The following is a 27,012-nucleotide window of genomic DNA, read 5'->3' on the forward strand; positions in this document are numbered from 1 at the left end:
CCCTGGTGGCACAGCGGTTAAGAATCCACCTGCCAATGCAGGGGGCACGGGTTCGAGCCCCGGTCAGGGAAGACGCCGCAGAGCAACTAAGCCCATGTGCCACAACTACTGAGCCTGCGCTCTTGAGCCTATGAGGCACAACTACTGAAGCCTGCGTGCCTAGAGACTGTGCTCTGCAACAAGAGAAGCCACCACAATGAGAAGCCTGCGCACCACAACAAAGAGTACCTACCGCTCGCCACAACTAGAGAAAGCCTGCTTGCAGCAATGAAGACCCAACGCAGCCAAAAATAAATAAATAAATTTATTTTAAAAAAAAACAGGGCTTCCCTGGTGGCGCAGTGGTTGGGAGTCCGCCTGCCGATACAGGGGACGGGGGTTCGTGCCCCGGTCCGGGAGGATCCCACATGCCGCGGAGCGGCTGGGCCCGTGAGCCATGGCCACTGAGCCTGCGCGTCCGGAGCCTATGCTCCACAACGGGAGAGGCCACAACAGTGAGAGGCCCACGTACCAAAAAAAAAAAAAAAAAAAATTAGAAACATGCTAATTATACTTTGGTTTCTTGCTTTTTCATTTAAAATTATAACTGGAATTTTTATGGTAATAAATATTTATGAAAAGAAAAATTTTGACTCAGTGAATGGTATTTTAAGATAAAGATTTCCATAATTTAATCAAGCCTCCACTGGTGTACATCTACATCATTTTCAACTTTTGTTGTTATAAAAAATACTATAGTAAGCATCCTTGTACATAACATTTCTATATATCTCTATTTTCTTGCTTTGGAACACTACTAGAATATGAATTTTTAACGTCCTTAATATATATATTTAAATTTAAAATGCTTACTATTAATTTTAGAGCTATAACCATAACACAGAGAGCCAAAATGTCCTAAAGTAAAAATTACTGGCGCACTTGTACAAGGTCCACTTTAGAACCTTGGCACATAATGCATACGAAAGCTTGTCATTTTTGTTAAAAGCTCCCAGAACAGTACATCCATGTTGCTCTTTGGCATAAGATATTGCTAGACAGGAAGACACACATGATATCTTTATCATCAAGATACCAAATCTTCTTATCATACTAAGTGAAGTAAGTCAGACAAAGACAAATATCATGTGATATCACTTGTATGTGGAATCTAAAAAAATGATACACATAAACTTATTTACAAAATAGAAATAGACTCACAGACATAGAAAACAAACTTATGGTTGCTAAAGTGGGAGTAGAGGGATAAATTGAGAGTTTGGGGTTAACTGATACACACTACCATATATAAAATAGATAAATAACAAGGACCTACTGTATAGCATGGGGAATTATATTTAATATCTTATAATAACCTATAACGGAAAAGGATCTGAAAAAGAATGTATGTAAATATATCTGAATCACTTTGCAGTACACATGAAACTAACATATCATTGTAAATCAGCAATACATCAAAAAATAAAGATATCAAATCTTCTTCAACTAAGCCATAATGTAAAAGTACAAAAGGATTTTTGAAGCAATATAAACATATTTTAATAGTAATATGTTAAAATTAATATTTCATACTCATGAAATATAATATAGGAAAAGAAAATTCTGAAAATGAAAAGTAATAAGCATCGATTAGTTTTCTCAGATATTAAAGCATATTATAAAGTGCCAATAATTAAAACAGTATGATAAGTATGCATGAACAGATTGACAGATGAACGGGAAATACTACGAAGTCCAGGAATAGACCCAAAATTCGTACGTGAACCCTTATTATATCATAAAGGTGGAATTTAAAACTATTGGGGAAAGACAGATTATCACAAAAAGGTGTTAGAGCAACTAGAAAAAAATTACCCCAACATCTCACACTTTACACCAAAATAAATTCCATAGTGGTCAAAGACTTTTAAATGTGAACAACAAAACCATAGAGGTATGAGAAGAAACCACAGGATAATTTTTAATAATCTTCACATGGGGAAATCCTCCCTAAGCATGAAAAAAAAAAGAAAAAAGAAAAAGCCCAGATAAAAGAAAAAACTGATAAATTCTATTATTTTCAAATAAAAAAGTTTCCATGGGAAAAAATAAGCAAAGTCAAAACCTACACTCAGAATAATATTTGCAGCTTAAATCATAGACAAAGGCTAATTTATCCCACACATAAAGAACTCCTATGAAATCCATACGAAAAGACCAATAACCCAATAGAAATTTGGGCAAAGGGTGTACACAGATAGAAAAGGGAACACCAAAGGCTCTTAAACATATGAAAAGATGTTCAGCCTCACTTTTTAAAAAATGCCAACTTAAACTTGGACAATACTATTTTTTTGAGATGCTATTTTTTACCTATTAGATTGGCAAAGATCGACACATTTGGTGACACATTCTCAGAAGGATCTGGGGAAACAGGCCCTCTCACATAATGTTGGTGGCAGTATAAATTGATGCAACCTTTGTGGAGAGCACTTTGGCAGTAAAAAAAATCTATAAAAAACGTTCATTAACCCAGCAAGTCAACTACTAGGCTTTAATCTTACTGATATATTCATTCATACATGTACAAAATTTCATATATACAAGGTTGTTATAAGAACACTGTAATGGAAAAGATTGAAAACAACCTAAAAGTCCATCAACAGGGGCTGGTTAAAGGAAATGATACAACGAAGCAATGAAATATTAGACAGTCAATATGAATAACGAAATGAGGAAGCTCCTCGTGTATTGAAATGGGATAACTGCTGATATTGCTTGGTAGGTAAGATAGATGTAAAATCATGTACATATGCACATGTGTTATGGATTGTATACGCATCGAGTATCTTTGGAAAAGAACAAAGAGGTGACGATATTAACTGGCTTTGAGAATGGAAACTGGAGTGCTTCACTGTACCCTTTGAATTTTTAAGTATTTGAACATATTATGTATTTTAAAAATTAAATAGAACTACATCAAATTTTTAAAGTTGAGTAGGTTATAATCACAGAAAACAGCTTGGGTCCTAATGAGTTAGTACAAAGAAAAATAAAAGAAATATCTTAGCAAAAGGATAGTAACCAGGACCTAGTGTTCCTCTAAGTCCCCAATTGTTGGGTAGTCTGAATTATCTACTCCCCAAGCCAACCATGTAGCTAGCAGAGCACTAACCAATGCCAGAAGCTCCCCAGTGGTTCCAATCAGGCCTAGAGCTGCCCTCACCTTCCTCTCTTTGCTTGAAGAGAAGAATGAAGAAGCTACTACAGCACACACTTAGACAGACCAATGAATGTATGGCTGGGAGCCTTCCCATTCTTCAGCCAATATAAAACACAGTGAAGCAAAGAAAGTATTAGAGTCACTGGGTCAGTGACTACTGATCCTTTTGTTGCCTCCCCTTTAGAGCACAGCCTCTGAGTCTGACAGCCACCCAGGCAGGGCTAGAAGGAGGCATGTAGATGAGGCCCACAAAGACGGAGTTCACCTTTACAGACATTTTTTGTTTTTTAAGTTAAAAGCAATAAATCTGTTCTTGTTTAAGTGGCAGATGGATTGTTCCTTGGCTTTAGGCAAACTTATCAAAGGAAAGTGAACCAATATGGTCTGGAAGGAAAAAAATAGAGCAACTATCAAGATCTGGATCTAATTGCTTAGCTAATAGCTTAGCAGTCAAGCCTTGAATAATGGGCTAAGTCAGGATGAAAGAGTTATTCCCCCTTTCTTAAGCACTTTACCTGTATTAACCCATTTACTTTTTTTTTTTTTTTTTTGCGGTATGCGGGCCTCTCACTGTTGTGGCCTCTCCCATTACGGAGCACAGGCTCCAGACGCGCAGGCTCAGCGGCCATGGCTCACGGGCCCATCCGCTCCGCGGCATGTGGGATCTTCCCGGACCGGGGCACGAACCCATGTCCCCTGCATCGGCAGGCGGACTCTCAACCACTGCGCCACCAGGGAAGCCCCAACCCATTTACTTTTTACAACAAATCTAAGATGTAGTCTTTACTATGATCTCCATTTTACAAATGAGGCAACTGAAGCATGGAGAGTTTAACCAATTTGCCCAGTTACCCAAGGAGTAAACAGTAGAACCAGGACTGAGCCCAGGTAATGTGGCTCCATAGGCTGCACTCTCATCAAAACATACGACATTCTATGTCATAGTAATTTGACCTATAGTATGATCCAAGCATTACAAAAATAATTTTTGTTGGAACTAGGCCCTTCTGAAACTCATAGACCAGAGTGTATGTGAACGTCCTGTATTTGTTTCCTTTAGTCAATGTTTCATACATTGCTGAACAACCTTTTTGCTTTAAAGACCCAACAAACCACATAGTTACATGTCTCCAGGAGCTTTGCAACACTAATTTTCCTGAAAGAAAAGTGATCCCCACTTATCAGTCCCTCTAATTTTTTCTTCTTCCCCTTAAATCAAAGCAGTGTTTCATTTACCATATTTAACACCTAGCATGAGCAAAGAAAGCAAATAAAACAAAGCAAAACAAAAAAGTCCAAAGCAAAACTTAGGTCAAAACTTCCATCCTAAAGACTGAAGACTGGAAACATTAGCTAGACAGCAGCACAGCAGAGTTAGGACATGTATCTCCTGACTCGCAGTCATGAGCTATTCATACCAGGCAAAGAAGACTAAAAATAGGGCCACCTCACCATGTCACTTCTTGTTTTTACTTAGAAATTGCCATGGTTTTCTCTTTGTACTACAGACCTCTCCTAAGATTCTCCACTTTGAGAAAACAGATCCATTGAGAAGCCGCATTATGGAGCCTAAGAACAACCAAGACTTGGAGCCAGACCAGTTGATATTCCAATGACTTCATTAACTACCAGCCCCTGATCTTGGCTTATGACTTATGTCTCCAGCTTCAGCTTCCTGTCACTCGTATTGGACATAATAAGACCAGCCATATAGAAACTGGGGAATATTGGAGATAATGGAAGTAAAGCGCCTGACACAGTAGGTGATAAAAAATGAAGCCTATTAGTACCAGCATATAATTGATTCTTGGGTCTTCCTCTTTTCTCCACTCCTCAAATCATTGCACGTGTAAGGAAATTCTCTAGCACTTAACATGACCATCAGTGTGTGCGAACTTAAAAAATGATTATTAACTATTTCAAACATACAGAAAAGCATGGAAATAATATACCACCACCTATGTATGTCTCCATTAAAAAAATGCCACCTTGCATTTCATAACTTTATATAAATGGTATGTTTGTCCATCTTATTCTACAACTTGCTGTACCCTCTCCAGCATTATGCTTCTGAGATTTACCCATGTTGATATATGTAGCTGTTAGTTATTTTAAATGCTCTATAGTATTCAACTGTATGAACCTTCCATCATGTATTTCTGATAGAGACACAGATATAGAGAACAAATGTACGGACACCAAGGGGGGAAAGTGGCGGGGGTGGAGAGGTGGGTTGGATTGGGAGATTGGGATTGACATGTATACACTAATATGTATAAAATGGATAACTAATGAGAACCTGCTGTATAAAAAAATAAATTAATTAAATTAAATTTTTAAAAATTACCATATGATCCATCATGTATTTCTGAGTTCTCCTACTGATGGACATTTAGATTGTTTCCAGTTTTTTACTATTACAAAGAATATTGTAGTAGACATCCTCCTTACATGTGCTTCTCTGGGTACCTGTGAGAGGGTTTCTCTAGGGTACAAATCCAGAGGAGGGACTGCTAGATTCACAAGATACTGTCACTTTCAACATCACTAGCTATTGCCAAATTGTTTTCCAAATCACTACAGCACTTCGTTGTTGCCCCTTGTGGGGTTTTGTTTGTTCATTCTTTACTGAGCAATATTTTATAGACCATAAAATTTACCCATTTAAGGTGTACAGTTCAACAGTTTTTAGCATGTCTGTGAAATTGTGCAACCATCAGCCCAACATAATTTTAGATTCATGTGATAGTGTTTTTATTTATAAAATATACTTAAGCAATCTGTAAAGCGGGTTACATGTCCTATCCAACGTAACCGCGGAAATACCCTGGGAGAAGCTAGTTTGTAGAGATTGCCTTCTTTGAACCCTGTTGTTTGAGGCGGTAGCTGGAAGGCACATTCCCAATTAGATTGCGAAACTGATTAAACGCAAGTTCTTGTTATTTGCTAACAAAGGCATTCCTATTTATTCACCTCAGAGTAAAATGACTCAGAACTGACTCTATTTGGAGAGAAGGGAGGCATGCTATACCAAATAAAGGAGCTCTTTTCCCCCAGAATTTTTCTGGCTCCTGCCAGAAAGGGAGGGAGGTGTGAACCAGGGTAGAGGATGGAGTCAACAGTTGTGGAAGCCAGGGTACTGGCAAAGGGGAGGGGGAGCCACCACCGTCTTTTATTTTCCTCCACAGGTTAACTTGCTGTGCTTTCATCAAATCATTTTTGTACTCTGAGTTATTAATTAACGGCACTTTCAAGTATTATTTACTCCATCTCATACTTAATGTGTTAATTGTCAACGCAGGTTGCCAAGTATGACTTGGAATACAAATTTAGGTAAGAATATTGTTCCCACCCAGCCACTAAGTGTTCAAAACCTAACACATTTCTTTCTACTTGGAATCTCCTGAGAAACATCGGTTTCATGGACAAAAACACTGGTCTCCTGTATTCATTCATTCCTTTCCGTCATTGCTTTAAGGACGTCAATTTTCAGATACTATGGTTTCATTTCATCAGGTGCCTGGCAGCTTTCTGAACTCTCCTCCTTACCCTTCAGCCCTTCCCACAAGTACAGAGTACACAGTCATGTTCCGTGATAGCCCATCAGGTGACACAGACTGGGCAATGTTAGAGTGTGATGTGGAGGAGAGGCACAGACACAGGGCTGACACCCAGGGCAGACGTGTTAGATCTCACCTCACCAGCTACGCAGGCCTGTGATTTAGGAATGAGCTGCATGGGATGGGAGGACCCAAGGAAGTTGCTTCTGTAACTACTTCCCTTGCTCCTTACATGAGGAGGCCTGAGGCTCTGACAGGTTTTCGGTCCACTCCAAGGCCCGACTAAGGCTTTAGGACCCGCAAAAGTGAACGACATGGGACTGAAGTGGAAAACAGCCCTGACTTGCACTGGAAGGGATTAAGGCCAGCAAGCAACCTGGAACGCAGGGTAGAAATCCAGTTAGTCAGGACAGGAAGAAGCAAAGCAGATGAGTGCTTGTCTCACTACCCCTCCACCCACCTCAAGGGGAAACAGTCTAACCAGGCTTCATCCAGCCTGTATCCCCAGCCAAAACAAAATTATCTGCCAGTTCCTGAGCCCCAGCAGAAGGCTGAGTTAAACGGGTTACCCTGCTGAAATGCAAATATATGCAAAATGTACCTACCTCTTCTGAGCATCAAGAGCAAACACACACAGCTGAAGTCATCCGCACCTGGGCGGGCCATTCCCCTGAACAGGCTTCAGAGCTGGTCTACTTTCCTGCTTTTCTAGTCTATGGCCCAACTTCCCTAACTTGTTACAGTCATGGGGCCCCGCTGCCGCGTTTTCCCTGCCCCCAGCTTCCTCCACGCCAACAGCTATAGCTCACACATCTCCTGCGGATCAGGGTGCTCCTCTCAATGGTCAGTGCCTGGATGGGAACTGTCCTGCACACGGAAACGAGGCCCAGCATCTCGCTTCCTCTTTGTTTAAAAATCTATTCCTTACGAGCCACAATGGTTCCAAGAACAAGGTTGCGGGTAATTATATTTTCCCTCTGCCCCATCCCATGTTGCAGAGTCAATGTGTGTAGGCCACAACAATAGTTCTAGTAGGATAGAACTGGTATGGTAGTTATGTGAGGCACTATTTGAGTACCTCGCAGGTATTATTTCATCTAATCCTCAAAATAACCCTACCAGGGAGGCATTATTATCTTCATTTTTGGATGAGAACACTGAGACCCAGGAAGATTATGTGTCTTGTATAACATCACAATTTATAGACGATGCATGTGGGATTCAAACCCCAATGTTCACTGCAGGACTATTTACAATAGCCAAGACATGGAAGCAACCTAAATGCTCATCGACAGATGAATGGATAAAGAGGATGTGGTACATACATACAATGAAATACTACTCAGCCATAAAAAAAGAATGAAATAATGCCATTTGCAGCAACATGGATGGGCCTAGATATTATCATACTAAGTGAAGTAAGCCAGACAGAGAAAGATACACATCATATAATATCGCTTATATGTGGCATCTAAAAAAACCAAAAAAGATACAAGTGAACTTATTTCAAAACAGAAAAAAAATCATAGACATAGAAAACAAACTTATGGTTTGTTTTCAAACAGGAAAGGGGAATGGGCGGAGGGACAAATTAGGAGGTTGGGATTAACATATACACACTACTATATACAAAATAACCAACAAGGACCCACAGTATAGCACAGGGAACTCTACTCAATATTCTGTAGTAACCAATATAGGAAAAGAATCTGAAAAATAATGGATATATGTATATATATAACAATCACTTTGCTGTACACCTGAAACTAACACATTGTAAATCAATTATACTTCAATATAAAATTTAAAACATTTTAAAAAGATACCTGTAAAGATGAAAATGTAAAATACTCAAATACCATAGAACTGAAATAAAGATACACGGTGAACATCAAAGAAAAAAACACCAGGGCATCTGACTCAACAGTGTGAGGGAGGGGGAGGTGATGGGAGAAGTCCGCCTGGATGCAGGTAGAGAGAATTTAAAACTAATAATAAAACCAATTAGAAGTCAGATGGCTTTTTATTATCACCATAAGCAATTTTCAACAATGCAGTGAAGAAATAGTTTTCCTCACTTGGGTGAACCACTCCCACTGTCTTATTAGGCTGGATGCTTCAATATCTGTGCTTAACACTGGTGCAGCCGTAATACAACTCTAAGGAAAGCCCAGCTGGGAAACTGAGGATGGCAGAACAAAAAGGTGGAAAGACCACATGGGTTTTTAAAAAATTACTGTGGTAAAATATACATAAAATTTACATTTTAACCATACAATTCAGGGGCATTAAATACATTCACAATGTCATACAAACATCACCACTACCCTTTTCCAGAACTTTTTCATCATCCCAAACAGAAACTTTGTACCCATGAAACATGACTCCCTATTCTTCCCTCTCCCCTGCCCCTGGTCACCTCTCTTTTTTTTTCTCTACGAATTTGCCTACTCTAGGTACCTCATATAAATGGAACCATACAGTATGTATCATTTTGTGTCTGTCTTTTTTCACTTAGCATTGTGTTTTCAAGGTTCATCCACGTTATAGCATGTATGAGAATTTTATTTCTCTTTAAGGTGGCACAATATTCCACTGTATATAAGAACTGGGTTTTTAATGACACCTTTGAGGCACCATACCTTAGGGGACCTAATGTTAGGTGAGATAGTAAGTTTACCTTATAGTGTAAAAGTCACATGGCACCGGCTTTTCTGTTTCTTACAGCTGAAAGAATCCTGACACACAAGGCACAACTCAGGTTTTTGTTTTTTTTTTTTTTTTTGCGGTACGCAGGCCTCTCACTGTTGTGGCCTCTCCCGTTGTGGAGCACAGGCTCCGGACACGCAGGCTCAGCGGCCATGGCTCACGGGCCCAGGCGCTCCACGGCATGTGGGATCCTCCCGGACCGGGGCACGAACCCGTGTCCCCTGCATCGGCAGAGGGACTCTCAACCACTGCACCACCAGGGAAGCCCATAACTCAGGTTCTTCTGTGAAGCTCCAGGGTGGGCAATGAGACCCACAGACAACCAAAATGGATGCTCTCCAGCATGTGGCAAAATTTTACAGAATTTCCCTCTAAGTCTGAATCTATACACGTGTACACGCGTATACACACGCTCACACGACTAGCGTCACACCTTTACCTCTTCTCATCCTCAGTTTAGCTATTTTGATAATCTCTTATTACAACGTTTAATTTCAGCATAGACAGTTATTCAGTACTTAACATCTTTATTCATCATAAAAATATATATATGTAACTTCAAATCAAGTGAGACATTGTGCCTGGTGCTCTGTGGAGGAGTACAGATTGATGCCTCTTTTCAAAACACTTCTCCACAGTCTTCACTGGACTTGGAAATAATCAAGCTTAGTCAAAGGTAAAAAACACTTATTTAAAAAATACCATCCAGCATTAAATGTGCCAACTTTGGCAGGCAGGCAGGGTGGGTGGTTAATGTTTTATTTGTATATGAAATTGGAGATACAGGAAGCAGTGTGGCAAAAAAAAAAAGAATGCTTATCATTAGAACTGAAAGAAAAAGTGAGTAGTATGCTAATATGATAGAAGGGAACTTTGAGTCACCACACAGAGAAGAATCTCATCTTTGATAAGTACTAGTAGTGGGGGAGGTTTGACTTATTTGCAGGATTATGAAACGTGTTGATTCATGACTATGAAGAGGCAGACTGTAGAAAGCTGTGAGCAGACCCTAGTGTTAGTAGGGGATATGGAGAAGTGGGAATAAAGAGAAAGAAAAATAGGGCAGAATGTTTTTGCTCAAGGGTCCCTAGAAAAAAATTTAAAAATTAAAAAAAAAAATCTGAGGGGCTTCCCTGGTGGCGCAGAGGTTGACAGTCCGCCTGTCGATGCAGGGGACGCGGGTTCATGCCCCGGTCAGGAAAGATCCCACATGCCGCGGAGCGCCTGGGCCCGTGAGCCATGGCCGCTGAGCCTGCGCGTCCGGAGCCTGTGCTTCGCATCGGGAGAGGCCACAACAGTGAGAGGCCCGCGTACCACAAAAAAAAAAAAAAAAAAAACTGAGTAAGCACGTATTGTAATATTTTTCTGTGACTATTAAAATGTAATGGGAAGCATTAGAAATCAATTACACTGTAAACATATACAATATCCTTTCATCGTGAGCATATATATGAAGGCTCCTGCAACTATTATAAAATCACGTTATAAAATTCTACCTTTTTTTTGCTTGTTCCCTTTTCTGGTTCCTAGTTATTCACATTCTGGGAGAGGACAAAGGCCTTTACAGATTCATCAATCCAATCCTTTCTTTTCACAGATAAAGGAGGGTAAATAGCTTGCCCGCGGTCCCATTCATCCTCAGTGAAAGAGATTGGACTAGAACAACCAGGTCTCCTGATTCCCATCTGGTGCTTTTCTCATTACAACATGACCTGATTCACACGCCGCCTTGTCCCTGGTCTGTACCTGGTGGTTCTCCCTCAATCTCAGCTGGCGCAGAAGGGCTGTGAAAGACAGGACCCGGTCCTCTTGGAGCCTCTGGTTTGCTATGAGTGTGGGGCACTAGTAGAGGACGCCAGAAAACGCATCGCCCACTTCTATCCCAAGTCTGAAAGTGATCTACAACACACACACACACACACACACACACACACACACAGTGTCAGGCTCTGTGATCACCTAGCTGAGAAATATTTCCTTGATAGGGCATTGTGTGAGACAGGAATTTTTAACAGCTGCCATAGGAGAGGTTATTGATTTTAAAGGAGAACATCTGGCCTAGGATACATACACCTTTCAGAAGCTCCTGGTCACACACAATGACCAACAATGGAGAGCTTCCAGCTCCAGGAGTCATGTCAACACCAGGCACGAAGTCCCTGACCACAATACCATCAAATGGGCCACTAATCAGTGGTGGGAACTGCCTCCAAATATGCAAATTCCAACAGAAAGGAAACACATTTGATTGGATTCTTCTCCCCCCCCCCCCCCCGTACGCGGGCTTCTCACTGTTGCGGAGCACAGGCTCCGGACGCGCAGGCTCAGCGGCCATGGCTCACGGGCCCAGCCGCTCCACGGCAGCTGGGATCCTCCTGGACCGGGGCACGAACCCGCATCCCCTGCACCGGCAGGCGGACTCTCAACCACTGCGCCACCAGGGCAGCCCCTGATTGGATTCTTTTAAAGAGCCCTACCATTCTCACATCTATTTTGGGTTTCATATTTATCAGCACTCAACATTCTAAATGTTCTAGTCTAGCTATCCCTATTTCTGGGTGACAACACCGGGAACACTTTATTGCAACATTCATGAGAGGTGCCTCGAAAGTGAGGGCGCTCGGATCTCTCGAGGCCATTTTTTTCTGCGGTTCCTTTGAGAACAAAATCAGTGTTATTGTATTTTTTAAATGTCTATCATATAAGGTTTTGATCAAGTTCAATACGAGGAATATGAATTTAAAATATCCTTTGTTGTAATCATGAACTAGGAAAACTGAGAGGAAACAGTTCTTTTTTTTTTTTTGGAAACAGTTCTTGAAACTCTGACAATTTCAAGTTTATGGAAACATTGAAAAGTACCACAATTCTATAGACTGTCCTGCAGAAATTTATCTTTCTTGGGCTCCATAAGTTTCTGTAAGAGTAAGGTTCTCTTTCATCTAAACTCTTCCTAGAAATTTGCTTTCTCAAGTGGAGATAAATCATTTGTTTTACAAAACAAGAGCCTGTTGTGTGTTGTGTGTTCCGTCTCAAGCAATAAATTGCCTTTGTACCGTATTTCTGGTCTCTTTCCATATAGCCCGCTGTATCCTATATACAGAATCCTGAAAAATCCTTTCCACTTGTGTAGGAAAGCCACGACTTTCTTCCTCCAGGGCGTTGATGGTTCGCAGAGCAAAGGGAGTCCTTTCTCGGGGCAGGGGGTTGTTCAGAGGCCGCATGGGGATGACGGAGTTGTACTTGTGCTGCCTGTTAACAGAGTTCATGAGGGACGTATAGAATTGGAACTTACACCAGGTATCTCTTAAAAAGTTTTTGGTCAATAATAAGATTGTCCAGGCAGACCCATTGACAGCATCATCCAAATTCTGTAAATGCTGCCTGCCACATGGCATCTCAGCAAAGATTATTCCAGGTTTGATGCCGAAGTCATTTTCCAGAAGATTCTGGACTCGGAGGGCTTCGTCTGTGTCTTCTTCAGCATGCAGTATCACAAATTTGAGGAACACCTCTTCTTCTGCTTCCTCTTCTGGCATCTCCTCCACTCCCTTGGCTCCCTCCTGCTCCCCTGTTGGCATCTCTGCTGTATTGCTATGAGCAGCAGCGTCACTCAGGGACGTTTCTTCAGATTTCTTGGAATCTGACTTGTGCTGTCTTTGACTCGTGTCCACACTGTGGCTTTTACCCCAAGTGAGAGAAAGAGGGCAGGGATCCGTTTTAGACTTTCCGATACCCATTATAAAGATCCAAATCAGAATAGGAAAGCTTTATTTCTCAGCATTTCATTTCATTCTAAAAGGAGAAATAACAAAGCAGAAGAATACCGTAAACTTAATCAAAACATTAAAAATGGAAAATTTCATTCACCCCGAAAACCTCAAAAAGATTATAATATAAAGTTCTCTAAGAAAGAATTGCCAAACAGATCATTGGGAAATGAAATCACTGGTCTTTTTTGAGCTTCACAAGGGCTACCACAGGTAGTCAAAGGTAAGTTAAACAGAGGGTCCAGTTTAATATAACAGGAGACATTTGGAAATTTTAAATCGTATTATAACCACACTATAAACCTCCAAATTAAAATAAATTACTTTGGTATTTTAGAGAAAAGGTACCATATCAACTCTACCCATATGGAGTTTAAATCCAACTTCTCCATAACCAAATTACTGTGTAAGCTAGAAACAGGAAAACCTAAAGAAACCAAATATTCCAACATTAAACACAAAATTTGTTTTTGTATCAAACACAAATACAAAACAGAATACAAATATCCTAAAGGTGGCTAGCAGGCAGCTCTACTGACTCAGAACAAAGAGAAGATCTGAAATGTCAAATGACTTGTTGCCCAGAATTCATGGGTTCAGAGCCTTTTTGTTTGTCTAGGATCAGGCCATGTTGTAGTGGGGCTCGTGCAGAAACTGTAATAAGGATTGTGAAAAGTAAGGAATATATTTTCCAGCTAATCTTGGGAATACTTAAGAAAACATTTATTCACCTAGGGAGAAATTAACATCTTGGTTTGGAAGTGAAATCTGGAAACAAAGCCTTGTGATTTTCACCAGTGAAATTAACAAATAATCACTGTAGTCTATATTTGTTCTTTTATTTTAAAGATCCTAAATTCAGAGTGTAAGAATTAGATCAGCTGTGAAAGAAAGGTACTCCATGTAAATCTAATTTAAATAAATCTTCAGATAATGTTGGCAGTGTTGTTAATATAACCCCCAAACAGGCAGTTTCAAGGGGGGTTCTTTTTTATCAAAAGACAGAAAATTTAGAATAGATAATTATAAATTCCATGTTTTCAAACTATGGGCCCATAGGCTATATTCTAAAGCATTTTTATTTATTGTTCGTTGGCAAAGACCAGAATTCAAGAAGAAATCAGAATTTTATTCATTATGACCTACATATATATAGCTACATATACCAAAATATTTCAGGTTTAGAAGAAACCATTCAGCAAAAATGGTGAAAAACTGTTATGGGAAGAAAAAACAAGGAAAAACACAGAATTTTTTTCTAATGTATATATGGAGTGAAAGGGTTTGCTACTGCCTCTGAATAGTGAAGGAATTGCTGGCTATTGCCTGTCATTTATTCTGTCTGTACTTCAGGTTCTGATCCACAATATACTGTGCCAGCCACCAAGTGGTAGTCTAAGGCATGACAACCCTCCAATGCTATTGATATCCCAATTAATAAACCTAAATGAACTCAGACTCTCTTCACTGGTTAGGATTAACTGCTGACTTTTTTATTGTATCATGAAAAAAGTTTTACCATGCAGAATTGCGAAAGAAGGTTCCCCTGAATTTAAAAAAAAAAACTATCCAGAGAAATCTATTAAAGCATCAATTAAAATGATCTTCACTTATTCGTTGAGATAGGTTTGTTAAACCAACTTAACTTCATTATCTTAATCACTAGTTGCTGCAGATGAGTGCATGTGAAGTAATATAAAAGATTTTCACTAAGAAGTGTTGAAAACTTCTAAGGTAAAATGGTGTGTTGAGTCAGAACACAGAATCTTTTGAGATAAATAAAAATAAACAACCAAAGAATTACATTATGAATAAAAATTACAATTTTACGTCTCATTTTTCTTAAACACTGGTCAGCAAAAAACAGCAAAATACTCCAGAAATCTACAATGTGCTGTTCCAACTCCCAAGCACTCCTGCCCACCCCCACCCCCCACCCGAAGCAGACCAGCGAGAAGAAAATTAGTGACAATGTCTGAAAACTTCACCATAACCTTCTAATTTGGAGAGGAGAGTAAGGAGTTAGCCAAGGGGAAAAGATGCGGGAAGTTCTGCGCTGGAGATCTACCTTTCCCACCACCACATGAGTCAGAGATGGGGAAGTGGTCCAGATTCTTCACAGGGGTTCTCAAGGCTGGAAGGAAGCGTGGAGAACCTGACTGTGCTCACCCTGAGCTAATTAACTCCGTCAACAAAGAGAACAGAAGGAAGGCAGGGAACGCAGAAAGAAATAGGGGAGGGGAGAAGGCTGGCACAGAGAATCCTGCAAAGCCTCTTCAATGTCCTCCTCCTCCAACAGGGACAGTTAGCATCAGGGTTAAAACACTGAGATTTCAGCTCCTTCCCCTCATCTAAGCGGGAGGAGAGTGAAGGTGGCTGCAAGGGAGGGGCACACAGGATCACTGTTCACAGGAATAAAAACGTGTGTGTGTGTGTGTGTGTGTGTGTGTGTGTGTGTGTGTGTACATTTTTTTATTTACTTTTTTAGAAGGGTAAACTTTGAAAATATTTATATTGAAAAGTCCCACTCCCATCCTTGTCTTTCCCATCCATCCTGTTGCCCCCATGGCCTCTTACTGGTGACCGCTTTTATTAGTTTTTCCTATATCCTTCCAATATTTCCTCATGAATACATATATTTTTTCTTTCCTTTTTTTAAAAAAAGTATTAATGTATATATACACATACACTGCCAAACAGCAGTAGGTAGGTAAGTAGATAGACAGATAGACAGTAGATGGCTTTTTCCCTTAGTAATATAACTTCAGAGCCTTCCATATCAGCACACGGAGAACCTCCTCTTATTTACATAATCTCGTAGCATGTGAATGTACCATGACTGTCCCGTTCTTCAGTATGTGATTTGTTTCCAGTCTACTACTATCATGAACAATGCGGCAATGAATAACTTTGTACAAAGGTCATTATGTGCACGGTCATCTGCAGAATAATTGCCCTAAACAGGATTTCTGTATCAAAGGACAAATGCATTTGTCATAGTGATAGATTTGGCCAAATCGCTCTCTGTAAGACTGAACCTTTTCCGGTTTGGTTTTGCTTTTCACTTGACAGAATGACACCTCCACCTCCATCCCTTGCCCCAGAAAAGATCTAAGACCAAAACTACCAATTACTATTGACCACAGCCCAACTGAGCTAATCACATCCCTTCAGGGCAACAGAAATGTGGAAAGATACAACCCATCAGAATGGAGCCCTTAAACTGAAGTTCTGAAGGGAAGATCAACAGGTCCAGGATAAGAAGGAAAGAGTCCAGAATGTATTCACTCTATATCTAGGCAAACAAAGGTGCCAAAGGAATCCCCCCACATTCAATAGGAGTAAGATGAAAAGAACAGCACGGCATATATGCACACTGGGCAAGTGCGCACATATGTTACAGGAAATAAGAAAGAAGAAGAATCAGAGCATGCAAGAGACAAATAAAAAATTCCATTCTCATTAAGACTACGTGCTCTGGAATCAGACTGCCTGAATGTAAATCCCAGCCCTACTATAAAAAAAACTGCAAGACTTTGTACAAATTACTGTTACGTGTATCTCTGCGTTTGATTTCATCATGTGTAAAATGGTGATAATTATAATACCTACCTTTAAGGTTTTTACAAAGATCAAATGGCTTAGACGAGTGCTCCATAAATGTCAGCAGTTAATATTGTTATTAAATACATAACAAAGAAGCTAAAGAAAACTTTACGGTTTCACTTTAGTAGCAATAAGAGAAGGCAGAACTAAGCTGTGTGCCTACAGGGGGGTGAGTCGGTGTGGCAGAGGACACCTGCACAAGTTCCCTTTGACTGTTTCATTGTTCTCAGTAAAAGAGGAAGCAAAACCCCTTCCTTAGGACTGCCCCAAACCTCAATCTCATTTTGCAGTATAAATGATACAGGATGGAGGCTACTGAGGTGAGATTACCATGTCCACAAGGTTATTATTCTTCCTCAGCCCCACCCAATGCCGATTAGTGTCTGTGTGTACTCTTGCTCCCAGCAGAAGACTTCTGTGGCTGGAGGAGAGTGAGGGCAGCACCCGTTGGGTCCTATCCCAGGACAGCCCCTCTCCATGCAGAAATTTCCCAGGAGGTTCCTCAGGGTGGTTACAGCCATCAGCCCTCTCTCCCCTGTCCCAAACTAAAAACTGAAACTTCAGTGTGAATTTCTCTTTCATACAAAGTTTACTTTCCTCACCAAGACCTTTGTGAGAGTCAACTGTATGTGTCAGCTGGGCTAGGCTATGGTGTCTAGTTGTTTGGCCAAACACCAGTCCAGATGTCGCTCTGAAGGTATTTTTTAGGTGAGACTGACACTTAAAGCAGTAGACTTTAACTGTAAAAATAATGAATCACTCTGCTGTATACCTGAAACTAATATAATATTGTATTAATCAACTATATTTCTATTTTTTTAAATAAATAAAGCAGTAGACGTTGAGTAAAGATTACCCTCCATAGTGTGGGTGGAACTTACTCAATAAGTGAAGGCCAGAGCAATACTGAGGTTCCTCAAAGAAGAAGGAATTCTGCCTTGGGATGGCAACATAGAAACTCCACCTGAGTTTCCAGCCTTCAGACTCAAGACTGCAGTCACCTCCTGTCTGTTTCTAGCCCTGCAGATTTGGGACCTGCCAGCCCCGCCAGTCACATGAGCCAATTCCTTAAAATGAATCTCCCACCCTCCCTCCCTCTCTCTCTATAAAACCTACTGGTCCTGTATCTCTGAAAAACCCAAATACAGCCCTCCTTAAAAGTTTGTTGCCCTAGAATTAAGAGTTACTGTTTCCATTTAAAAAAAATTTTGACCACTTGGGAAGAGAGGCTCCCAAAAAGCAGTTAAGTAAAACAATGATCAGTAATAATTTGATAATAAAATACATATGCATAAACCATTTTCAACCTGTCCATGCATTTACCACAGAAAAAGCTTATGTGTTTAAATCACTGCCTCTGAAATTTCACACATTTAACGAACATTTAGGCATCTAGTACTTGGATCCTTTAGCCCTGGAGAACTTTTCAGTTGTCTTTCCTATCTGAATAGCACCATCTTGTGGGAAATACATACAAAATTAATAGTTTCTTCCCTTAATTCAATTAATAAATAGGTTTTGTCATTATTAATAAGGGTTGTCGAAAACGTACTCTGCACCAAGACCTGCTGGGTTTTCGGGATGTGGACCCAGGATAAGCAGATGATTAGGACTCATTGCACTGCTGCTTCCTTCAAATAACAGGTGCTACCAGAGCACTCAGGATGGACACGCAGTGGGGAGCACTGCATCAGTAAGGCCGAGAGGCGGACGGTTTCCAGGCAGCGGGAGCGGCACTTGCAAAAAAAAAAAAACACTGAAGCACCAGAGGGCACAGTGTATTAGGATCATTTTGCACCAGGTGTTTAGATGGCTCAAGTCCAAATATGCAGGGGTGTGAGGGGAGAGGATAGTGGTGAGAGATAGGACGGAGAGATAAAAAGGATTAGAGTGAGTAAGGAACCTAGTTTACTTGGTTCAGGACTTTGAACCTGATCGTGTTGGCAGACAGAGAGCCCCTGGTGGGTATTAAGCAGGGGAGTGACACGATCTGACTTGTTTTAGACAAGAGTAAGGAGACTAGGCTTAAGGACTGTAAGGCCCTGGATGGGGAGAACAATCAGTTGAGAGGCTGTCACAGTAACCTAGATGAGAAAGCAGAGCCCTGAACTGAGGAAGGTATGGTGGAGATGAAGATATGTAGGAGGTGCCAGGGGTTGGGAGGGTGACAAAGAAAGAAGGATCAAGTATGCTTCCCAAGTCTATGCCTTGTTACATTCGCTGAGTCGTTTGCTGAGACAAGCAGGGTGTGGGGGCTGGATGTAGCTGACCAGTTAATCCAGTTTGGGACACAGGGAGCTTAGGGTGCCTGTGACCTGGAAGAGGAGCTGTCCAATAGGTACTTACACATGTAGGTCCGAGGCTGAGGAGAGCATCTTGATGGGAGATAAAACCTTGACACTAGCTCAAATCTGTGAATAACTGAAAACAAGTAGAAAGAAAAGAGAAAGAAGAGAGCTGAAGACAGAATCAATGCCTGAGGGGCACCTGGAGGAGGGGGACCCATAAAGGAGAGGGAGGAGTGGCACCCGAGCAGCAGGAAAATCAGGCACAGAATCCGGAAGCCAAGGCAGGAGAGTACCTCGAGCAGCGGTCGGCGTCCAAGGCATTGAGCCCCTTGAGGTTCACCGGAGCAGTTACAGGGGATGGTGGGAGTAACCAGTATGCACAAGAGTCTAGAGGATGAGGGGGCGGGGGAGGGGAAAGCTTAGCTAAGAAGGAAAGAAGCCAACAGCTACAAACGAACATAGGGTGGGGAGAGGATTGCACGAAGAGAGGAGAAACTCAGAATGCTTGGAAACGGAGGGAACTGGCTAGTAGAGAGAAAGGATGAAAAGTATGGATGGGAGCTTCTTAGAGCTGAGCTGTTCTCCTCTTGGTCACTGGGCAGCTCTCTCTCCTACTCCCCCTTTCCCTGGGAGAGGAGAGAGGCCACCTAACTCCTGAGGGTGCTAGGTCCCGGGGTAATGTCTGTGATGAATACTGCAGATGATGTGGTGACCTACAGAACTTTGGGTTTTAGCTTCTTGGGAGAAGGTGAGTGCTCTTTGCTTTTTTTAAAATCAGGGATGGCTGCATTATATTGTAAGAGAGCACATTTCTTGCTGGAGGTTTAGGTATGGAAAGAAGGGAAGGTATGGATATTAAGTAGCCAAAGGGGCGTTCTGTAACAGATCCTGCAGATTTGCTCACGCAAAACTTATTCCAACTTCCTTTTAGTGAACCTCCCTGTACTTCCTGTGCCACAAGTACTAAAAGCTCTATTTCCTAGACTTCCTTGAAGCTAGGGTTCTGGATGTAATTTAAGTTCTGCCAATCAGATGTACTTACTAGTGTGAGTTAAATATGAAGGGAGGCAGAGCATGAGGCAGTGACTTTGCTGGTTAAGGCTCTAGCAGAGTTGGTGTGATTCAGAGCTGGCAGCTTGCTGATCGGGCGGGAGGTTTCATGGTTGTGGCAAAAGCTCCAGCTCCGGACTTCCCTGGTGGCGCAGTGGTTAAGAATCCGCCTGCCAATGCAGGGGGCACGGGTTCAAGCCCTGGTCCCGGGAAGATCCCACATGCCGCGGAGCAACTGAGCCTGCATTCTAGAGCCCACGCACCACAACTACTGAGTCCCCATGCCGCAACTACTGAAGCCCGTGTGCCTAGAGCCCGTGCTCCACAACAGGAGAAGCCACCGCAATGAGAAGCCCGCGCACCGTGACAAAGAGTAGCCCCCACTTGCCGCAACTAGAGAAAGCCCGCGCGCAGCAACGAAGACCCAACGCAGCCAAAAATAAATAAATAAATAAATAAATTTTTAAAAAGCTCCAGCGCCACTACACCCGTACGGTAGGTGGTGGTCTGAGGTATTCCTAGAAACTCAACCTGGACTCTAGCTCTTCAACTTACCCAGTGATACTGTACATTTTGTAATATCCTCTAATGCACACTTTCCTGCTTCAACTAGCTATAGTAGACTCTGTTCTCTGCAACAAAACTATGATTGATACAACATCCAAATCCAGGCCAGGGAACTACAGCAGGTCAGCAGCAAAACATGGTGTGCCACCTGTTTTTATAAGTAAAGTTTTACTGGAAGACAGCCATGCCTATTCATTTCTGTATTGCCTATGGCAAATGTCATGCTACAGAGGCAGAGTTGAAGAATTCCAACAGGAGCCGTGTGGCCTGTATCGCCCGTGGTATTTATTGTCAGGACCCAACAGAACAGACCTGAGCCAGCCAGACAAGGAACACGTAGACTTTTCTTTCAGACTTCCTCACACTGGAAATATTTTATTAAAATAAAATCCCAACTAGGGTGATCAATATCTTCAGGAATAGGATGGGTAGAATTTGAATCCACCTGTTCTTTATTGAAATAACATTATTGAGAGTCAGCTGTCATTTATTGATTTTCTTCTTTTGGGACTTGCACAGAATCCATAAGGATAGCAAAGGCCCAGTATAAAGGAAAGGATTAATTATCAAATACTACCCATTGACACTTACAGTCTAACTAAGCTAGTGCCTGTGTTTTTCATTTTAGGTACCAAAGCCTGCATTAGAAATGTTAAGGATCTGTAGGAGTCTAAAACCCTATATCTTCCCTTCATGGCTCTAGTCACACTACAATTAATTACATGTTTGAGTATCTGCTTAGTTTCTCATCTTTCCCATTAGACTGTAAACTCTATCAGAATTAACACCAAATCTGTCTTGCTTGTCACTGTATCTCCAGAGTCTTGCACATAGCCAGCATTCAACAATACCTTCTGAATGAATGAATGAAATTAGACAATTCCAAATATGAGACCTAACACAGCTTTTCAAGTTGAGAGATAGCTGAACAGATAGCTCTTTATCATCCCTAGCATATAAATTATTGACTCAATCAGAATAGGGACCAGCCTATCCAAATGTATGGATTTTTTAATGAGCAATTATGTTACATTTTTAAAAACTGTGTGAATATAAATATGGTACATTCATTTCAAGATACAGCTCAAGGGTCATATTTGGCAGAATGCTTTTCCTCTGATCTCCAGGTTAAGTACTCCTCCTCCGGCTGCCCATAATATCTTGCTCATATTTCTTATAATATGTGTCGTACAGCACTTTTAACTTGTCTTCCTTGCTGGCCTGGGAGGTAGCTTCCACCTCATTTTCCCAGACTTCTCCACCATGGAAAATGGCGCCATCATCTGCCCAGTTACAATAGCCAGAAACCTCAGGCATCACTGACACTTTCCCCTTCCACTCCTACACTTTCACTTCCAAGCTGTCAGCAAGCCAACCTGTAAGACACATCTCAAAATGTTCCGCTTCCCTCCCCACTGCATTTTCACTCTAGATCAACATCTCTCCCCTAGTCTACTACACTGCTCCTTCCTAATCGGTCTCCTACAGCCACTCTTGGTCAGTCTAATCCATTCTCCACTCAGCAGCCACAACGATCTTTTTAAGTACATACAACTGATCAAATTACTACCATTTACACCCCTGCAATGGGTTCCTACTGCTCTTAGAATCAAAATTTCTTAATATGGCAAGGATGCCCTGCATGATCGGGCTCCTTCAGCTCCAAGTTTATCTCGTGCTTTTCTTCCCTCTGCTCCCCCAGTTCCCTACATGTGTGTCTTTTTTTGTTTCTCAAACTTGCTCAGCTTTCTCCTGTCACAGGATCTATGGAAACATTTTATTGCAATTCTGAAGTATGAGTTACATGACTATATTTTCTTATTAGAGAACTTGTACATAGTATCATAGGCTAGCCAACATTCTATTGGAGGTACACAATCAAAATGTTCAAAAAGTAGGGAATGGCAACATAAACTATGTCATATTATTCATATGGTTGAACCCTATTAAATCATCAAAATGTTTACGAATGTTACAAATTATTTTAACGACATGAGAAAATGCTTCCATAACAATAAGTGGAAAAAACAGACTATAAAATAAAATATACTGCAAAACTTTGTAAAAACAAACTATAGAGAAAATAGATTGGAATGAAGTATACCAAAAAGTTAACATTGGTTAGCTGTGTATGGTAGATGTGTGAATGTACATGTATCTATGTCTATACACCCTTTTTCTACGATGATAATGTAATCTGGAAAAAAGAAGATTTTTTAGTAAATACATTATTCTCTAGATTTTGTGTTTTTAAATAGAGGTCACATTCACTTAATGCCTCAAATAGTATATACCTTATGTGTCATACCTGCACATTTTGGATGGGTTGAGCTCACCTCCAGGTTTAACTGTTTGACCTCCTGTTTTTGTTTTTTTTTTTAATCTACATGAAAATTTTCCAATAGTCTGGATTTGCTAACTCTAAACCCAACAGGGGTCCTCCAATATCTTACTTAATTACACATACTGCAAGGCAGAATATTCATCTCCACAGTACCTAAAACAGGTCCTTGAGCAAGTAAATGTTTAATTAATTTTTTAAAAATTGCTTCTATCAGGTAGAAAAACAAAAATACACAAACTGGTCTTCCCCTGGGCACCGTCTTTTTCACCTGTGGAGCCTGTCTCTTTTCTCAGCTGCTAGGAAGGTCCAGGTCGATGAGTGCTGTCTAATTAACATACAGAAGCTTGGGGCAGGAGATTTGATCATGATTTTACTCATGGCTTTCCTTTAACCCTCCTACTCTTTGTTCCATATTCCAAATCCCTTTATTTTAAAATTTTATTTAATCTTCTATTGTATATGTTTATTCAAGCATCTGAAATCCCAAATCTGAAATGAGAAAAAAAAATGTTTTTCTGTTCTTTTAAAAGAGAGAAAGGTATTGGGTTGGCCAAAAAGTTCATTCAGGTTTTTCTGTAAACTTTTTGGCCAGCCTAATAGTACCTATTCTACTGGTAACATCACAGAACTAGTTCCTTGGGATTAAAATGACAAACATTATGTAAATTAAACGGTCTTTTATTCCCCAACAGCTTTCCGTGAAGATGAAAATATTGTTTTTCATTTCCATTCCCACATATTTTAAAAAGAGAACTGAATCTTGCTATGAATCTTGTTATTCTGACACTGGCTCAGTCACTACACAACTTAAAGACGTGTATAATATTCTCTGAACAAGTGCCTTCATTTTTCTTCTTCCCATTAAAACTACCTGTTTCTGGTACCACTCAACAACGCTCTGAATCAGAGACTACTGCTTCCCACTGAAGCAAAGGAACTGAAAAAAAATATTGCATATTCCTTCCAGTAAACAGAGTATTTTCCTTTCATTTTCTATATTTAAGAATGAGAACTAGCCTTAAAGGGCAAACCTTCTCCAAACCAGGAACAGCATTTTATAAAAACACAGACGGTAAGGGCAAACTTGCACATTTTATCAAAGTGAGACTCAAGAGAAAGCTGCTTGTGCACTTTCAATATTAGAGAGTCCTAGCAACCAATAAGGATTTAACAGTACCATAAGCTTCGTGGAATATTAGAGAACAGCGCTCAGTATCTAACAGCCACCAACCCAGAGGATCAGTGACAAGAAGATGTTACCAGGACTAAGGCAGTAACCCCTGAGACAGTATGTGAACAGGGGAGTGAGGAAAGTGAAGGTGTACAGCCTGCGATGGCCTAGCAGAGGCCTGCTGCAGGCAAGGATAACAGGAGCAAGATCAGAGCCACTCCAGCTGAGAGGTCGGGGCCGGGGGCGGGGCAGGGGGAGGCAGGTGGGAAGCAGAAGATAAGACCAAGGAAACAGTCAGGGGTGAGATGACACAGGGCTTTGAGCCATGGTAAGAATTTGGTTTTTATGATTCTGATAAGAAGCCACCAGGTTTTGAAGGGACGTGAAAGTTCTGATTAGATATTTTTAAAAAACCACTGCTGTTTGGAGAAACACTATAGAGAAGCAAGGGTAGAAGCTGGAAGACCAAATCAGAGTCTTCACAGTCGTCCAGTAAAAGAGAATTGTGGTTTGTGTTAGAGAGGGCACATAATACGTGGTCGAAATTGAGCTATGTTTTCAAGGTAGAGTCAACAGAGTTTGCTGGATGCTTGGATGTGCGGTCAGAGCTGAAAAGAGGAGTCGATGATGATCCCTAGAGTTTCAGCCTCACTGAATGGCAGTAACATTTCCTGTGATAAGGAAGGTAAGTGAGGGGCAAACAGAAGAGGACTGGGTGGGTGTGTATCAGTAATTCTGTTTGGACATACTACATTTAAATGCTGATCAGACTTCCTAGTGGAGATGTTGAGCAAATAAACACATGCGTCTAGAGCTCAGGACAGAAGTAAAACTAGAAAGAAAAATTTGGAAGTCATCAGCTTATAGATGTTATTTATAGTCATGAAATATGGCTTGGGATAGAAATTGCCTTGGGAGAAAGTTATGGCTCAAAAGAGAGTATGGCCAAGAACCAAGCACTGTGGCAGTCTAACAGTGGTTGAGAAAAGAAGGAAAAGCCTGGAGACACAGAAAGAGTGACCAGTGAGGTGAAAGGAAATGCAGAAGAAGGTGGCGGTGACCTGGAAGCCAAATGCAGAAAAAATATCAAGGAGGAGGGAGCGAACAACTGTGTCACAGGAAGTGGAAATGTACACAGACACTGGATTTCACAAGTGACATAGGGGTGATGGAGACAAAAAGCCTGAGGTGAGAGTGTGGAGGAGGAAACAGGAGGAGGAGAAATAAAAGCTTAGAGGCAAGTCTTTCAAAGAGCTTTTTCTCATTCTCTTTCTTTTTTCTTTCTTTTGTCTTTTTAAGTAAAAGGGAGCAAAGAAATGGGTGGGACCTAGGAGACGTTTGGTCTAGTGGGGATTATTTAAACGCGAGTTATTTATCAGCAGGTACTTGTTAAACGGATAAATTTAAAAATACCACAGGGAGCCAGTGATTCAACAGATGAGGTGCAAGACATCCAAACATACAGCTGGAACTCTGAGCAACATTTACTTTGTTTCAGGAGAATGTAAGGCATTATTCTATATATGACCATCTACTTTCTGATTTCAGTGAGATATAAAATGGAGTTGCTTATCTCTATTTATAACCAACGCACTATTTAAGATTATTTTTAAAGACTTTTAAAACCAAAGTTTACTGCCATGAAAAACTGGAGAGGTTCTAACTAACAAAATTCTGAAAACGAACTCACAGCTGCCAGCCCAAATTATTTTTAGCCAAATTAGCTTTGGGACAAGATCCCAAATCAGCAAACCAAAACCAAAACTTTCTGCACTGGCTCAAGTGTGCCTGGAGGAGGCTCCCACAGAACCTTTAAGCCCTCTGAGACGCTGGGCTCTTTGCTTAGGGTTCTGAGGTTTCTTTAAAAGATAGGTTTCCTAGTCAAAATGAAACTTAAAAGACAGGCAGAGAGTTGGCGGGTGTGCTCCCTTCAGAGCGAGGCAACTCTGCTGGAAGGACGGCCGGCTCGCCCACCCCCACGCCTGCCCGGCCCCCAGCCCACCCGCCCGGACGCCCGCTACTTGCCGGGGAGGCGGGCGACGCGGCAGCTCCGCCGTAGCTCCGTCCTCCGCGCCCGCCGAGCGCTGCTGGACTTCCCGTGGGCGTCGGGAAGGAGAGGCGGCCCGCCCACTACGCGCCGCAGACCCCGCCCCACGCCCGCGGCCACGCGCCGCGCGGAAGTCAGGGGGCCGCCGAGTCCCCTCCCCACGGGGACGCGCCGCCACTTAACCCTTCAAGGCCGGCCCTGCCGGAGGGAGTACGGGTTTTACGAGGCTGGAAGTCTCTGGGCGGCGGGAAGGAGAGGCCGGGCGGGCGGAGGAGGGGAACTCGCGCAGGATAATTGTCCCTGCGCTGCATTTTGTTTGTTTTCTCTCTTTTTTTTAATGTCCCTTGAGGCCCGCCTTGGAGGCCAGGAAGGAAAGGGACTCAGCTGTCTGTTCCTTACAGACGTGAGTGCGGGCTTGGGAGCTCCATTCGCTGCTCCCGCGCCTACCTAGCGCGCCCAGCCTTGAGCCTGCAGCGGAGCCCGGGTCTCCCTACAGAAGCCCCTAGACTCTAAAGGGAGGAAACAGCCAGTCTCACCCAAACAAACCCTCTAAGACCCTTCCCGAGGTACAGCGACTCTCCGGGCCCTCCAAGTTGGTCCCTTGGCCCTTCCTTTCTCTTTGGGGTTCTTTCACTGACTACTGCTGCAGTCAACCACATCCCTCGTTGGGGGTGGTGGCGTATCAGTACCTCCCCACT

At 41.7% G+C, this 27,012-nt stretch overlaps 1 protein-coding gene across 2 annotated transcripts; it reads right to left on the reverse strand.

The window, feature by feature from the left end:
- Positions 1-2,915: 2,915 nt before the first annotated feature.
- TICAM2 (TIR domain containing adaptor molecule 2) lies at positions 2,916-26,434 on the reverse strand. Of its 2 annotated transcripts, none has more exons than XM_019940853.2 (2): positions 26,293-26,434; positions 2,916-13,266 (listed from the first exon to the last, which is right to left on the reverse strand). In XM_019940853.2, exon 2 carries the CDS (start codon positions 13,209-13,211, stop codon positions 12,504-12,506), a length of 708 nt encoding a protein of 235 aa, XP_019796412.1. In that variant the 5' UTR covers positions 13,212-13,266; positions 26,293-26,434; the 3' UTR covers positions 2,916-12,503. The 2 variants fall into 2 exon arrangements, with proteins under 2 accessions (XP_019796412.1, XP_019796413.1); XM_019940854.3 differs by lacking the exon at positions 26,293-26,434 and adding an exon at positions 18,400-26,186.
- Positions 26,435-27,012: the final 578 nt, after the last annotated feature.

This window comes from Tursiops truncatus, chromosome 3, assembly GCF_011762595.2.
Source record: "Tursiops truncatus isolate mTurTru1 chromosome 3, mTurTru1.mat.Y, whole genome shotgun sequence".
In the NCBI taxonomy this organism is placed as follows: domain Eukaryota; kingdom Metazoa; phylum Chordata; class Mammalia; order Artiodactyla; family Delphinidae; genus Tursiops; species Tursiops truncatus.

Bases quoted from the DNA above. Each gene is read 5' to 3' on its own strand.
- TICAM2 (XM_019940853.2), bottom strand. From the start codon at position 13,211: ATGGGTATCGGAAAGTCTAAAACGGATCCCTGCCCTCTTTCTCTCACT.